Source organism: Hypanus sabinus, chromosome 3, assembly GCF_030144855.1.
Source record: "Hypanus sabinus isolate sHypSab1 chromosome 3, sHypSab1.hap1, whole genome shotgun sequence".
Classification (NCBI taxonomy): Eukaryota; Metazoa; Chordata; class Chondrichthyes; order Myliobatiformes; family Dasyatidae; genus Hypanus; species Hypanus sabinus.
The window spans coordinates 57202329-57218127 of NC_082708.1; the positions used below are offsets into that span (position 1 = coordinate 57202329).

At 39.3% G+C, this 15799-nt stretch overlaps 1 protein-coding gene across 2 annotated transcripts in view; it reads right to left on the reverse strand.

Moving 5' to 3' along the window:
* Positions 1-10558: 10558 nt before the first annotated feature.
* Positions 10559-15799, reverse strand: part of LOC132391346 (transmembrane protein 182-like) — a 40118-nt gene continuing 34877 nt past the window's right edge. For both annotated transcript variants that reach the window (XM_059964404.1, XM_059964405.1), the window contains one exon: positions 10559-12996. In XM_059964404.1, the coding sequence (XP_059820387.1) occupies positions 12761-12996 (236 nt within the window). In that variant the 3' untranslated portion in view covers positions 10559-12760. The remainder of the gene's footprint in view (positions 12997-15799) is intronic.

Here is a 15799-nt window from a genome sequence, read left to right on the forward strand (position 1 = left end):
TTTAAAAAAGGTTTTAGTCAAAAGACGGGCAACCATAGGCCAATTAGCTTAACAACCATAGTCAGGAAAATGCTTGAAGCTGTCACTAAGGAAGAAATAGCGAAACATTTGAAGAGGTGTGGTTCCATTAGACAGCTGTGGCATGGATTCAGAAAGGGCAGGTCCTGTTGGACAAACTTACTGGGGTTCTTTGAGGACATAATGAGTGCAGTGGATAGAGGGGAACAGGTTGATGTCATATACTTGGATTTCCAGAAGGCGTTTCATAAGGTACCGCACAAAAGATTTATATATAAGATACGGATGCATGGAATTGGAGGAAGTGTACTGGCATGGATAATGAATCGGTTAACCGATAGAAGGCGGAGAGTTGGTATAAATGGGTGCTTCTCAGGATGGCAGCCTGCAGCGTGTGGGGTGCTGCAGAGGTCAGTGCTGGGCCCACAGCTGTTTACCATTTACATTGATGACTTGGAAGAGAGGACAGTGTAGTGTAGCAAAATTTGCTACACAGGGTACTGGTGCAGCCACAGCTGGAGTACTGTGTGCAGTTCTGGTCTCCATACTTGAGGAAGGATATACTGGCTTTGGAGGCTGTGCAGAGGAGTTTCACCAGGTTGATTCCAGAAATGAAGGAGATAACCTATGAGGAAAGATTGAGTTGCCTGGGACAATACTCTCTGAAATTCAGAAAAATGGAAACGGATCTTATAGAAACATACAAAATTTTGGAAGGGATAGATAAGATAGTAGTAGGAAAGTTGTTTCCATTGGTAGGTGAGATGAGAACTAGGGGACATTGCCTCAAGATTTAGGGGAGAAGATGTAGGATGGAGAAGTGGAGAATCTGTTTTTCCCAGAGAGTGGTGAATCTGTGGAATTCTCTGCCCAGGGAAGCAGTTGAGGCTTCCTCACTAAATATCTTTAAAATACAGTTAGATAGATTTTTACATAGTAGGGGAATTAAGGGTTATGGGGAAAAGGTACATAGATGGAGCTGTGTTTACGGACAGATCAGTTATGATCTTATTGAATGGCGGGGCAGCCTCGATGGGCCAGATGGCCTACTCCTGCTCCTATTTCTTATGTTCTTATGTATATGATTAACACTGTTGACCCAGCAAATAAGGCCATTATAATCAATTATTGACCACTGGAAGAAATTGAACTGAACTTGCTGAAAGAGTAGAAATGAATATCGTATTCAAGCACTCAGATGCTACTGTGGTAGAGGACTAGGTCACAACTGGCTACAACAAAACTGCTGGGAAATGTGAGACATGTTTGTGGTAGCACAGAGGAGCCATTGAACCAGAGATGCAGCTTTATTCCTGACCGCTGGTGCTGTCTCCATGGAGTTTGCACATCCTCCCTCTCACTCTGTGGCTTCATCCAAGTGATCCAGTTTCACCCACATTCTCAAAATAGTAAGAAGGTTAATTAGCAACCGCAGATTGTCCCAAATATGGAGGTGAATCATAGATTCTGAGGAGGGGGTATGTGAATGAGGGGAAATTAATCAAAACTAATCATGGGATTGATGTAAGATTGTGTAATTGAGTGGTTAATGGTGGGCCAAAGGGCCCATTTCTGCTCTTTGTCAATGAGCTCTGTGACCTATGACCTAGATGGAAGAATGAAAGGAAATCCTACTGTACTTAAGAGTTGAGAGGGACTGAGAATTATGAAAATTACGGTAATTTCTGAGGATGGAGACACAGGCAAGTGATCTGATTTGTTTGCAGCCTCAAAATAATACCAGGCTAAAGGTATTATTCACCATTCCAAGCCCTGCATTTACCCCACTCAAAAATGGAGTGTCATTGGTAGAAAGGCCGGGAAGGGCCTACTCCTTGCTGTATTGCTGAATGTTCATATTCGGTATACACCATGAAAGACCAAACAGAAAATTCAGAGCATGAATGGAAGTTAAGACAAAGTAAATGGGACAAAGGATGCTAATATGATGTAAATGGCATTGATGATATGATACACAGAGAAAACAAAGGAGAAAGGAAATTGGAATACCGATATCATTATCGAAATTCTTAAAAATTTTCAATATTTCCAATTATTGTACAGTGCCAGGTTAAATGATGAAATGAAATTTTTGTTGCTTAAATTGAACTTCACTGAAATAACTTACAAAAAAGGATCTAGTGCTTTCCTGAATTATATAACAAGTAAACTCTTCTCCGGCTTCCAGCCAGGTACAGGTATCGATTGTAACCAACGTTTTAATGACAAACTCTGCCACCTTCATCAGGGATGATGTCTAGGCACATCTTATCAGGATGTATATATACATGTCCCCGTCATCCATCTCCCATGCATTTGCAATGGCTATAGGATTGACTTCGACAACACAAAACTACCGTGGCATGCCAATGGGTTTTGGTACTACCTGGTGAAGGAAGCCATTGAAATAAGGCTGAAGAATAAGAATTTTAACAAGGAAGAAGGTCTTGATCTCAGTAAGAATGGAACTTGATTGTAAACAAAGTGGAACAGCTGGAACATGACTGGTTGAGGACTAACCAATCAGGAGGAACTGAAAATATATATAAAGAAGAACTGCTTTTATTTTAGGAAGTTAATGCAAATCTTCAGGAAATGAAAACAATATTGAGAGGGAAAGAGAAAAGTTTGCTCCTGAATGTAATGTCTAGAAGTAATGTCCGTTTCCGGATTGGATTCCAAACTGGGGTATCATCAGACAACCAAGCTATACAGTGATTGGGGGTTCTGAAAGGCCTGGCACATTCTTTGAGATGAGTTTGCTTCCACACATGATTGTCATGTGTGCTTCACAATGAACGCTCCCTTCCAACAAAAAGCCAGGTAAAACTGATGCTAGCACTCTGAAGTATTTAATTCACTGAGAATATTCTATTTATTTGAGATGAAAGGTGCATTTTACTCTTTGCTTTTAATTAACTGTTAGATGCAACTTAAATTAAAATTTCAGGCACAGAAGTAGTTTAGGTAAACTACAGAAGAAAGCTGACCAATAATAACATTGACCAGAATAATATTATGTAATGACTATTACCTGTGAATTTGTTCATATGTATCTGTATGATTTAGCTAAAAGGAGCATAATGATGTTTAAAGAATTTGTATCATGACGTAAATTGATATCTACTCCAGTTAAACACTTACGGATTAACAATTGGTTCTTAATCCAATTCACACTGAGCTGTACATAACACAAAAAAACTGTATACAATGGTAAGATCCATGGCATTATTTAAAACAAAGTAATTATGATTACTTCATATAACTTTGTTCTCAACTGAGCAGGTTAATAATTTCAGGTTGACACCACCCCCCTCTCCTCACCCCCACAGTGGACCACCCACTATGTTCCTTCTTTGTCCAATGAGGTCAAACTCAGATTGGAGCAGCAAGTAGCCTTCAACTTGCCGGAATGAACTTCGATTTCTTTAACTTCAAATAATTACTCCCTTCTCGCCACTTGTCTCTTTTGTCAATCTGCATTCTGGATAACCCCTCACCCCTTCCATTCTCTTTACTTGTCCATCACCTTCCTCTGGTTCCCCTCTTCCTTCCCTTTATTCCATGGTCCACCATCCTCTCTGATAAGATGCCTTCTTCTTCTGCCCTTTAGTTCCTCATCTACCACCTCCTAACTTCTTACTTCATTCCCTCTTGCTCACCCACCCACCTTCCCCTTCATATGGTTTGCCCTATTGCCTGCCAGCTTGTGCTTCTTCCCCTCCCCCACCTTCTTACTTTGGCTTCTTCCCCCTTTCTTTCCAGTCATGATTATGGACCTTGGCCTGAAACATCAACTGCTTATTCCCTCCATCAATTTTACAGAATACTCTGGAATAGAAAAAGTTACGACTAGTTGTGTAAACCATATTTGGATCTACATTACTGCTAAAAATGTTAATTTAGTCAAACACTGAGTAATCCCGTGTGTTTCTTTGATATTTTGCCACAAGACTGGATGTAAAGGAAGGCTCGGATGAAGAAAATTAAGGCAAGTAAGAAGAACCTGGAAGTTCCTAGAACACAACTTTGTATAACAGATTGGACCCATCTATAAATTAGTGTGACTTTATTCAGAAATAATGTTGGAACTAAACTCCACTGCTGGTCTCCACTGGGTCTCGGACAACTGGTTAGATTAGTGATCTGTGCTGGCCCATATCCCTGGATAGTGGGCATTGTGAATATTGTTTCCTTAGGTTTCTGTGGGTCACCCCTCGGTCTTGATCCCACCGGGAGCCGAGGAGGAGGTATTTGCTGTCAAGAGACAAATCGGGTGGATAAATCCCCAGGGCCTGAAAGGGATTTCCTTTAGACCCTGCAGGAGTCAAGTGCAGAAGCTGTAGAGGAGATATTTAAATCATCATTAGCAACCATAAGACCATAACATGTAGGAGCTGAATGAGGCCATTTGTCACATTGAGTGTCCTCCACCATTTAATCATTGCTGATCCAATTTTCCTCTCAGCCCCAATTTCCTACCTTTCCCACATAGTCCTTCATCTCCAAACCAATCCAAAATCTATCAACTTCTGCCTTATATTTCCATTAAGACGGCCTCTACAGCTGTCTGTGGCAAAGAATTCCACAGATTCTCCACTGACTGGCTAAGGAATTTCCTCCTCAGCTCTGTTCTAAAAGAACACCCCTTTATTCTGAGGCTGTGTCCTCTGGTCTTAGACTCTTCCACCATCCTCTGCACATCCACTCCATCAAGATCTTTCACCATTTGATAGGTTTCAATGTCAACCCTCGTTCTTCTAAATTCTGGCGAATAGAGGCCTAGAGCCAACAAATGCTCTTCCTCTGACAATCCATTCAATCCTGAATCTCCTTCAGGCCTCTCCAGTTTCAGCACATCCTTTATAAGATAAGGGGCTCAAACCTGATGACAATACTCCAAATGAGGCCTCACCAGTGCTTAAAAATTTTTCAACATTATGTCCTTGATTTTATATTCTAGGCCTATTGAAATTAATACTAACATTCCATTTGCCCTCCTCACAGATTCAACCTACAAATGAACATTTAGGGCATCCTGCACAAGGACTCTCAAGCCCCTTGGCATCTCAGTTTTTGTATTTCTCTGCATTTAGAAACTAGGAAACCCTTTAATTTCTCTACCAATGTGGATGACCATGTAGTTTTAAACACTGTATTCCATTTGCCATTTCTTTGCTCATTCTCCTAATCTGTCTAAATCCTTCTGTAGCCTCTCTAGTTCCTCAAAGATACCTGCCCCTCCAGCATTTCAGACTGACTGAAATTTTGCAACAAAGTCATCAATTCCATCATCCAAATCATTGACATATAATGTAAAATGAATTGGTGCAAACACAGACCCCTGTGGAACACTGCTAGTCACCGGCAGCCAGTCAGAAAAGGCTCCCTATATTCCCACTCTGTGCTTCCTATGAATCAGCCACCACACTATTCATGCTAGAATCTTTCTTGTAATACCCGGGTCTCGTGACCTGTTATGTAGTCTCATATGTGGTATCTTGTCAAAGGCCTTCTGCAAATCCAAGTGCACAACATCAACTGATTCTCCTTTGTCTATCCTACTTATCACATCTTCTTCAACAAATTCCAGCAGATTTGACAAGCAAGATTTCCCTTGTGGAAACCTTCCTGACTATGGCTTTTTTATCATGTGCCTCCAAGTATCTTTGAGAACTCTTCATTAATAATTGACTCCAACATCTTCTCAACCATTGAGATCAGGCTAACTGGCCTATAGTTTTATTTCTTCTGCCTGTCTCCCTTCTTGAAGAGTGGAATGACATCTGTAATTTTCCGGTCTTCTGAAACCATTCCAGTGTCTATTGATTGTTGAAAGATCATTACTAAAGTCTCCACGATCTCTGCAGTGACCTGTTTCAGAACTCGGGGGTGTACACCATCTGGTGCAGGTGACTTATCTACCTTCAGACCTTCCAGTTTTCCAAGAACCTTCTCTCTAGTTATGGTAACTTCATACACATCATGCTCCCCGACACTTGGAACTAGTGTCTAGTGACATATTACTAGTGTCTTCCACAGTGAAGATTGATGCAAAATAATTATTCAGTTCATCTGCTATTTTGTTGTCCCCCATTTCTATCTCTCCAGCATTGTTTTCCAGCAGTCTAATATCTATTCTCACCTCTCTTTTACATTTTATGTATCTGAAGAAACTTTTGGTATTATCTGTAATATTACTACCTAACTTACTTTTGTATTCCATCTTTACCTTCTTAATGATTTTTTTAGTTGCTGTCTGTTGATTTTTAAAAACTTCCCAGTCCTCTAACTTTCCACTAATCTTTGGTCTATTATGTGCCCTTTCTTTGGTTTTTATGTTGGCTTTGACTTTTCTTGTTAGCCATGATTATGTCATCTTTCCTTTAGAATACTTCTTTCTCTTTTAGATGTATATACCTTGTGACTTCCAAATTGTTTCCAGAAATTCTAGCCATTGCTGCTCTGCCATCACCCCTGCCAGTGTTCTTTTCCAATCAACTCTGGACAACTCATCTTTCATGGGCTCTATAATTCCCTTTAGTCTGCTGTAATACTGATACATGTGACAGTGACCGGAAAGGTACTGGAGGATTGGAGGATAACTAATATACTTCTATTGTTTAAGAATGGCTTTAAAATATAAACCGTGAAATTATAGACCAATAATCCTGACATCAGTAGTGGCAGAGTTGTTGGAAGATATTCTAAGGGACTGGATGTATGAGTGTTTGGATAGATATGGACTGATTAGAGATAGTTAGCATGGATTTCTGCATGGTAGATGGTGCTTAACCAACAACTCAGCAGCAGTGCTATTCCTGGCTCATTCCTTGTGCTCACGTTTGGATCTCCTGTAACCCAACGTCAGAAGGAGTATGCAGGACAATCAGTTGAATCAAATTGAGGGATGCTTCACTCCTGGGCAGGCAGTCCTGGTGAGAGTCTACAGAAATGATCAGAAGTCAGCACTTGGATAAATTAAGGACAGTACTGGACCATTCTGCTACACAGTGGAGATTGTCTCTGATGTCATCTGGAGATGGCACGTCAATCAATGGAGGAGAATAGAGTTAATTGTTTGAGAAGAAAGGGATCCTTTCTGTCAGAACCACTTCCTGCAGTCCCAGAGCCAACTCCTACAACCACCATGGAGAAGGTCCCAGAACCTCAGATTATTTTACAGCCACAAGTGAAATAATTTTTCACAGCCAAGCAGAGTGACAGCATTGTCAGGAATGAAATTATTCAACAAGAGTAAGAAGTACTCCACAGCAATTAAATATTTAGCTCTAAATAAGATAACTTATAATTTACTATGCTGTGGATATTGATATTGTAGCTGTATTATATAGTATACTCATATTTATATAAGTTGAGATGTATTCTATATAGTGTTGGAGTTTTTAGCTAAGCAGGGAGGAGTGTTTTGTATTTACTATTTAAGTAATATTTGAGTATTATTATAAATGTATTGTTTAATTCGGCATTCTTTGTTGTAGGATTGCTGCCTTGCAGTTCCATTGACTCAGATTCACTTCTGACACTTGTTGCTGTTTGTGCGGAGTCTGCAGGTTCCCCCTGTGATTGTATGGTTTCCCTTTGGATGCTCCAGATTCTTTCTACGTCCCAAAGGCATGCAGGTTGGTAGGTTACATTCCCACTGTAAATTTTCCTCAGTGTGGATAGGAAGTAGGAAAATGGGGAGAGGGCTAAAGATGTTCATTTGAAAGAGAATATGTTAGAATGAAATGTAAGAGGGAATAAGACTGTTGGCTTTGTTTTGATAGGAGCTGGCATAGTTTAGGTGAATGATATAATCTGGGAGAATTCACTAGTTGGTTTGTTCGAATGAGTTGCCAGTGGACAACTGGAAGAAAAGAGCATAACGGACGAAGGAATTCATGTAGTCAAGAAGTATTAATACAGATAGGCATGTTGGTAATAGCCTGTTTCTATGCTGTTCAAGTCTATCAATAAATGGTTGAAAAAATGAGTGGCAAATTGGGTTAAAATATGGGCAAATATTAGAACAAAATTTAAGAAAATATTTAAAAGCACACAGTATTTACAACAACTTCGATGAATTGATAACTAAATTAGAACTAAGAAGCTATGATCTAGTCATTATTGTGACTGGGCGGCGGTGTTAGCTGTGAGGAGGATGCTAAGAGGATGCAGGGTGACTTCGATAGGTTAGGTGAGTGGGCAAATTCATGGCAGATGCAATTTAATGTGGATAAATGTGAGGTTATCCACTTTGGTTGCAAGAACAGGAAAACAGATTATTATCTGAACGGGGGCCAATTAGGAGAAGGGGAGATGCAACGAGACCTGGGTGTCATTGTACACCAGTCATTGAAGGTGCCATGTAGGTAAAGCAGGTGGTGAAAAAGACAAATGGTATGTTGGCATTCATAGCAAAAGGATTTGACTACAGGAGCAGGGAGATTCTACTGCAGTTGTACAAGGCCTTGGTGAGACTGGACCTAGAATATTGTGGGCATTTTTGGTCCCCTAATCTGAGGAAAGACATTCTTGCCATAGAGGAAGTACAGAAAAGGTTCACCAGATTGATTCCTGGGATGGCAAGACTTTCATATGAAGAAAGACTGGATCTACTAGGCTTATACCCACTGGAATTTAGACGATTGAGGGGGGATCTTATTAAAACGAATAAAATTCTAAAGGGATTGAACAGGCTAGATGCAGGAAGGTTGTTTCTGATGTTGGGGAAGTCCAGAACGAGGGGTCACAGTTTAAGGATAAAGAGGAAGCCTTTTAAGACCGAGATGAGGAAAAAGTTCTTCACACAGAGAGTGGCGAACCCGTGGAATTCTCTGCCACAGGAAACAGTTGAGGCTGGTTCATTGGCTATATTTAAGAGGAAGTTAGATGTGGCCCTTGTGGCTAAAGGGATCAGAGGGTATGGAGAGAAAACAGGTACAGGGTTCTGAGTTGGATGATCAGCCATGATCATACTGAATGGCAGTGCAGGCTTGAAGGGCCGAATGGCCTACTCCTGCACCTATTTTCTATGTTTCTATGAAAGGTGGTGACATAGTAACCAAAACTGGGAGCTGAATGTTCCAGAGCTTTTGGCATTTCGGATGGTTGGCAAAAATGATAAAGAGGTAGGGAATTGCAATTAATTGTTGGAACCAGCAGAGTAGTGAGACTGGGCTGATCATCATTACAGAATTACAACAGCCTATGTGAATGAATCTAATAACAGCAAAGAGAAGAAAACCTTGGAGTGAGTTATTTATGGGCATCAAACAATAGTTGCAATATCAGAGCCCACTAAATCAGGAAATCAGGAAGTATGAACTAGGGATAATGCAGTGTTTATTTTCAATTTAGTGCTGTGGGGAGAGTTGATGTCCTTTCTATCATCAATATCCATGGTTGTTGTTCTGTATTTAATGGCTATCTGGAGAAGATAAATATCAGAGTTGTATTGTACATGTGTACTTTGACAATAAAATGAACCTTTGAACCTTTGAATTTATTCAACGTAAAGACAGGACAGTTTAAATTTTGGTAACATAGTGGGATGTTTGGGAATGGTTTTCCAGATTAATATGTTGAGAAACAACTAGGAAAATGCATTTTAGATCTAGTGCTGCATAATGAGAATTGATTAATAACAGACATGCTTTATTAATCCCGAGGGAAATTGGGATTCATGACAGCCGCGCCAACCAAGAATAGTGTAGAAATATAGCAATATAAAACCATAAGTAATTAAATAATAATAAGTTAATCATGCCAAGTGGAAATAAGTCCAGGACCAGCCTATTGGCTCAGGGTGTCTGACACTCCGAGGGAGGAGTTGTAAAGCTTGATGGCCACAGGCAGGAATGACTTCCTATGACGCTCAGTGTTACATCTCAGTGGAATGAGTCTCTGGCTGAATGTACTCCTGAGCCTAACCAATATGTTATGGAGTGGATGGGAGTTATTGTCCAAGATGACATGCAACTTCAAACTAGATTAGAACATGGCTCTTTTGGCAAAACTTTCCCATTGTTCTCTGCAGTTACAGTTTGCATCATAACAAAGTCAGTTATAATACAATGTTACCTGAAACAAATTTATATTAAACAACATATCTGAATCTTAGAAGTACTCCCAGGAGATGTAAAGGAAGATTTAATAGGTAATGGAATATAAAAGGGGTAAGTTGCTTGGCGAGGGGCAAAGAGTGGCTGAGTTTGAAGAGTGTAGGGATGGAAAGAACAGAGAGTTTTGAAAAACTTCTCAGTGTGTTGAGGTGTTTGGGTTGAGTGAGGGAGTTCTAACAATGAGTATAAATGGATATCTCATCAAAAGACATCCAAAGCAACAGACTGAATGCACTGTCCGGACTTATGAATGCACCTGAGAAAATAAGTTGAATTATGTGCACTATATAGTTGTAGTCTTCATTGTGAAATGCATTAGGAGCTCTATTTTTATTATTTTATAAAACAAAAAAACACTTTATAGTAAAATTTTAAATTGATGATTATCATATCATAAAAGAATCAAAGTCACATTCAGGATTTCATAGGATGTATTTTTCTGAAGCAATGATTTAACATAGAACACAGTACAGCATAGGAACAGGCCTTTCAGCCCACAATGTAGTGCTGAACCATTTAAATGAGTAATCAAATGGCTAACTAAATGTATCTCTTCTGACTACACAATGTCCATATCCTTCAATTTTCCTCACGTTCACGTGCCAATCTACATCTCTCTTAAAAGTCTCTAATGTATCAGCCTCTACCACCACCCAGACAGGATATTCCAGACACCCACAGTGGAATAAACTTGCCCCTCACAGCTCTTTTGAAATGATCCCCTCTCACCTTAAATACATGCCCTCTGAAATTCGACATTTCAAACGTTGGGAAAAGACATTGTCTGTCTAGTGTGTGTGTGTGTGTGTGTGTGTGTGTGTGTACGCCCTTAACTCCTGGTGGAGTCGTCGGGGTGCCGTCATGACAAGCTTTTTGCACCGATCTTTTTGGTGATTGCTCATTGTACAGCATGTCTTGGGCATCTGAAACCTGGTGGAGCCCACCCCTCTCTAGGTTGTTTTTTATGAGGTTGAGTTGCTAGCTCGACACTCAACCCAGGCACAGATGGAGAGCCAGGAAGCCAGCCAGATAAAAACTCTGGAACTCCCACCCCAAAGTCCAGTGCTGATGCCACTATGCCACTACCTGTGCCTCTCATAATCTTATAAAACTTTATTAAGTCTTCCCCCAGTCTCTGGCCCTCCAGAGAAAACAGCCCTCTTGTTATAGCACTTGCCCTTTAATCCAAGCAAGATCATGATATACCTCTTCTGCATTCTCTCCAAAGCCTTGACATCTTTCCTATAATAGTGTGACTAGAACTATATGCAATTCTCCAGATGCTGCCTAACTAAAATTTTGTAACACCTCAGGGTAACTTCCTGACTTTTGAAGTCAGTGCTGTGACTAATAAAGGCAAGCATGCCATATGACTTCTTAACCTCCCTATCAAGCTGTGCAGCCATTTCCAGGGAGCTATGAACTTGAACCCAAAGATCCCTCTGTTCATCAACACTGCTAAGGGTCTTGTTCTTAACAGTGTACTGCCTGGTTATATTTCACCTACCAAGGAGCAACACTTCACATTCGGCTGGGCTAAACTCCATCTGCCATTTCTCTGCCCATATTTGCAACTGATCCATATCCCTCTGTATTCCTTTCCAAACTTCTGTCGACACCACCAGAAATCTTTGAATCATCTGCAGAATTACTATGTTAGATGTTTATAATTACAAATACAATTAAAGCTAAATCTTAAATTTATGAAAGTTTGATTCATGATCATGTTTGTATTAATTGTTGAACCTGTGATTTCTACGAAAAGCTCAATATATTGGCTAATCACAGAACAGTGACCATAATGACAATGTGAAAGATGAACTATGGGTCAGTGGAATGGAACTATATCATGCTACAGAGTGAACATATTTGCTGACCAAATGTATAACATGATTGGATTAGTTAAAGAGTGGCCAGATAGATTTCAACATTGATAAAGCAAATAAAATACCTTAAGTGTAATTGTGGAATCTGAAGTATAACAAAACGTGTGAAATACATTAAAGTATCAAAGATAAAGCCTTGAACCTGCCTGCTTCTTTGCATCGGCATTTTGTTCAGTGGTATAAGTAGTAGCCAAAAATGCTTGAAGTCAAAGGAGCAGATCTTCAATCAACAGCAATGCACATCATAGGAAACCAAAGAGGGTTTGTCACCTGAGACTAGTAACAGCTCAGTCTTAAACTAACTGATGATTGTAACAGAAAATTAGTTTGAAATTACCTTGTGGTTTTGATTATTTAAAAGTAACATGCTTTGGAAATTTGTTACAAAGAGTCCCTTATCAATTTATAAATCGAATTGTCACTGTAAGAAATAGTGTGCCACTCTTTGCATGTAGGAAAGTGCAGCATCTAAGTAGTATTTACATATTGCCCAATCTTTTATATTTCTGAAAAAACAGCAGTTTCTCAGAATGCAAACCTTTCATAAAAGATGAAAGGTTATGGGCAGATTAGAAAATTCATAATGTAGAGATGCAGTTTAAAATTACCTCAGATTATAAATTGATTAATATAAGGGGTCTCCAAATTATAATGTCTCAACATTGCTATATTTTAATGCATACAATTATGATTTTTAAATTCTTTTTAGATAGTTGTTTACAAAAATGCTTAAAAGATGTTATTACTTCTCTTGCAATTCATACCTGCGATTTTAATGAAAAGTAAGCCAGAAATTAAAGAGAACAATACTGCAAAAGGAGCTGCCATAAAAGACCAGCCATAATTTACACCAAAATTCAAGTTGGTTATAATGGAAGTGCAATTAGCAATGTCTCCCGCAATCATCTGAGATACCGCTGAAATCCAAACGGCGTACATGATAATTGACACGGTGAAAGACACACCTAAGTACAAAGGTGATAAAATGAACTCAGTTAAAATATTTATAGTAAAACTTATACAAAATAATATGTACATTAACTTGAATTAATAAAATAAACTTATACAAAATAAAACAGGCTGCATCACTGTCTGCTATGAGAGGACTACCGCACAGGATTGGAAGAAACTGCAGAGGGTTGTAAATTTAGTCAGCTCCATCTTAGGTACTAGTCTACAAAGTACCCCGGACATCTTCAAGGAGCAGTGACTCAGAAAGGCAGCGTTAAGGACCTCCAGCACTCAGGGCATGCCCTTCTTTCACTGTTACCATCAGGTAGGAGATACAGAAGCCTGAAGGCACACACTCAGCAATTCATGAACAGCTTCTTACCCTCTGCCATCTGATTCCTAAATGGACATTGAACCCTTGAACACTACCTCAATTTTTTAATATGTATTATTTCTGTTTGTTGCACCATTGTATTCTATTCAATATACATATTCTATAATTGATTTACTTATTATCTTTTTTCTTCTATATTATGTGTGGCATTGAACTGCTACTGCTAAGTTAACAAATTTCATGACACAAGCCAATGATAATAAACCTGATTCTGATTCTGATGTTTCACTGTTTTTTCAAAGACTGAAATTTTTTCTGATAAATTTTAAGCAGCTGACTTTAATCTAGTTGATGTCTCTAGTAAATATCACTCTCATTATTGAAATGTAAAATATATATTTAATATCTAGTATTTGCCACATTATACATTAAACATTGGGAAGTTATTAATCACTTATAGTTATATAGTTTTCCAGCAGTATGTAAATACACACAGTGAGGCAAAAATGAAGAATTTAGGATAAAGAATAATGAACCTGTTCAAGCAAACTGAGGTAGAAACATGTGCATGTTCTGTAATTTTTCAGGATCTAATTAAGCAGACCAAACTACACTCTGAACCATGAGTTTTTGAATCAGCCCAAGTACCATATCAATACTTACGAAAAAATCAAAACAACTGCCTAAGTTGGAATTCTAATATAAAACATGCTAGGTGAAACGTCAATTGTTTTTCTTGCCACAGATATGATCTGACCTGACCTGTTCAGTATTTCCAATATTTTCGACAGTTATCATCAATGTCTAAAAATAAATGGAAGCACCATAGAAGAAGGAGTTTGGCTTTTAGCCTGGTCTGCCTGTACTATCTTTCACTGCAGTCATCCCTAATTAATGAATTAACACAACATCCATTGTGCTTTTCTCAATACCTTTTCTCGCTACTGCCATCGAGGGTGAGGTACAGGAGCCTGAAGACACACACTCATGGTTTCTAGTAACAGCTTCTTCCCATCCGCTATCAGATTTCTGAATGGACAATGAACCCATGAACACTACCTCATTATTTTCTCTTCTCTTTTTGTACTACTTCTGTAATTTTATTTTTTTATATATACATATTTCTGTAATTTATATATTTTTATTATGTATTGCAATGTACTGTTGCTGTAAAACAACGTATTTCATGACAGTGATATGCTGGTTCAGATTCTGATACTTTGTAAGACCTTACAGAGTTTCCTGTTTACCAATCTCAAAGTTAAGTTAAGCAATGTCATGAGATCAACTTCCAGTTTACAGGTCACTCACTGTTGCTTCTAAAGTTACCCAACAGATAAAAGTAGGAGCAGTGGGTATTTGGAAGACATTTATTGAGCTGGTTGATTCCTCTTCCTTTTCTTAAAATGGAAGTGGGAATGATGGAGGCAGGAATACAATTTGCCAGCCCATCCTGCTAAAATCTATTAAGTTATGTGGTGGAAATTCTTTTGCTGTTCCTGTCAGAAGTCCGGGCACAGATGTAGACTGTCATTCGAAGGCAAGGAATCTGATTGAACAAACCACTCACTTCTCAAACCAATAGCTCTGCTGCCTGGATCCATGGGGAGGAGCCACGGAGTCACCAAGCCCTTAGGAATCATTCGGTACAGAGTAACACCGGATACGCACTCGCCCAAGTTTCTACACATTCCCAAAAGGTGAAAGAGCAAAGTGGCTGAGGGAAGGAGAAACAGGCTCACAATGGAAGTCAGATAGCAGAGCAACAAATTAGCTGGAAGAGAATGTCCTAAACCATTCTCCCTTTGATCTGACTTCTCATCTCCAGCCTATTGGCTACTTCAAACAGCACAGCCGTTTGACTGCTCCCATGACAGCATTTAAAATACTGCTGACTAGCTGCAGATGTGCACTGCAGCAAATGAGAGAATAATATACTCCTGCATTGTTTCCATCAACATACGTATAAAAGCTGGATCTTAAGAATAATGCCTAAGTGAAGAGTAACGTGTAAGTGAAGAGGGTGGCAGGATCACTGGTCGACCCATGAAGTGTATCAGGAAAGGTTTCAATGCTGGGGGTACTTTGCCTTGGAATGGGAACTGACTCCAAATGTTAACAGAGGAAAAGATGCATTAAAGTGCAATACGTAATAAAGACACTATTAACTCCAATAAGAAAATATGAAAAATTGAATGAAATAAGTAATGCAAGAAGAAAGCAAAAAAACATAGTGAGGTTGTGTATACAGGTCACTGTCCATTCAGAAATCTGATGGCAGAGGGAAAGAATCTATTGCTGAAATGTTGAGTGTGTGTCTTTACATTCCTATACCTCCTCCTTGATGGTAGCAATGAGAAGAGGGCACCCTGTGTGATGGAGGTCCTTAATGATGGATGCCACCTTTTTGAGGCATTGCCTATTGAAGGTGCCTTCCATGCTGGGGAGGCTGGTGCCCATTATAGAGCTGGCCGAGTCTGCAA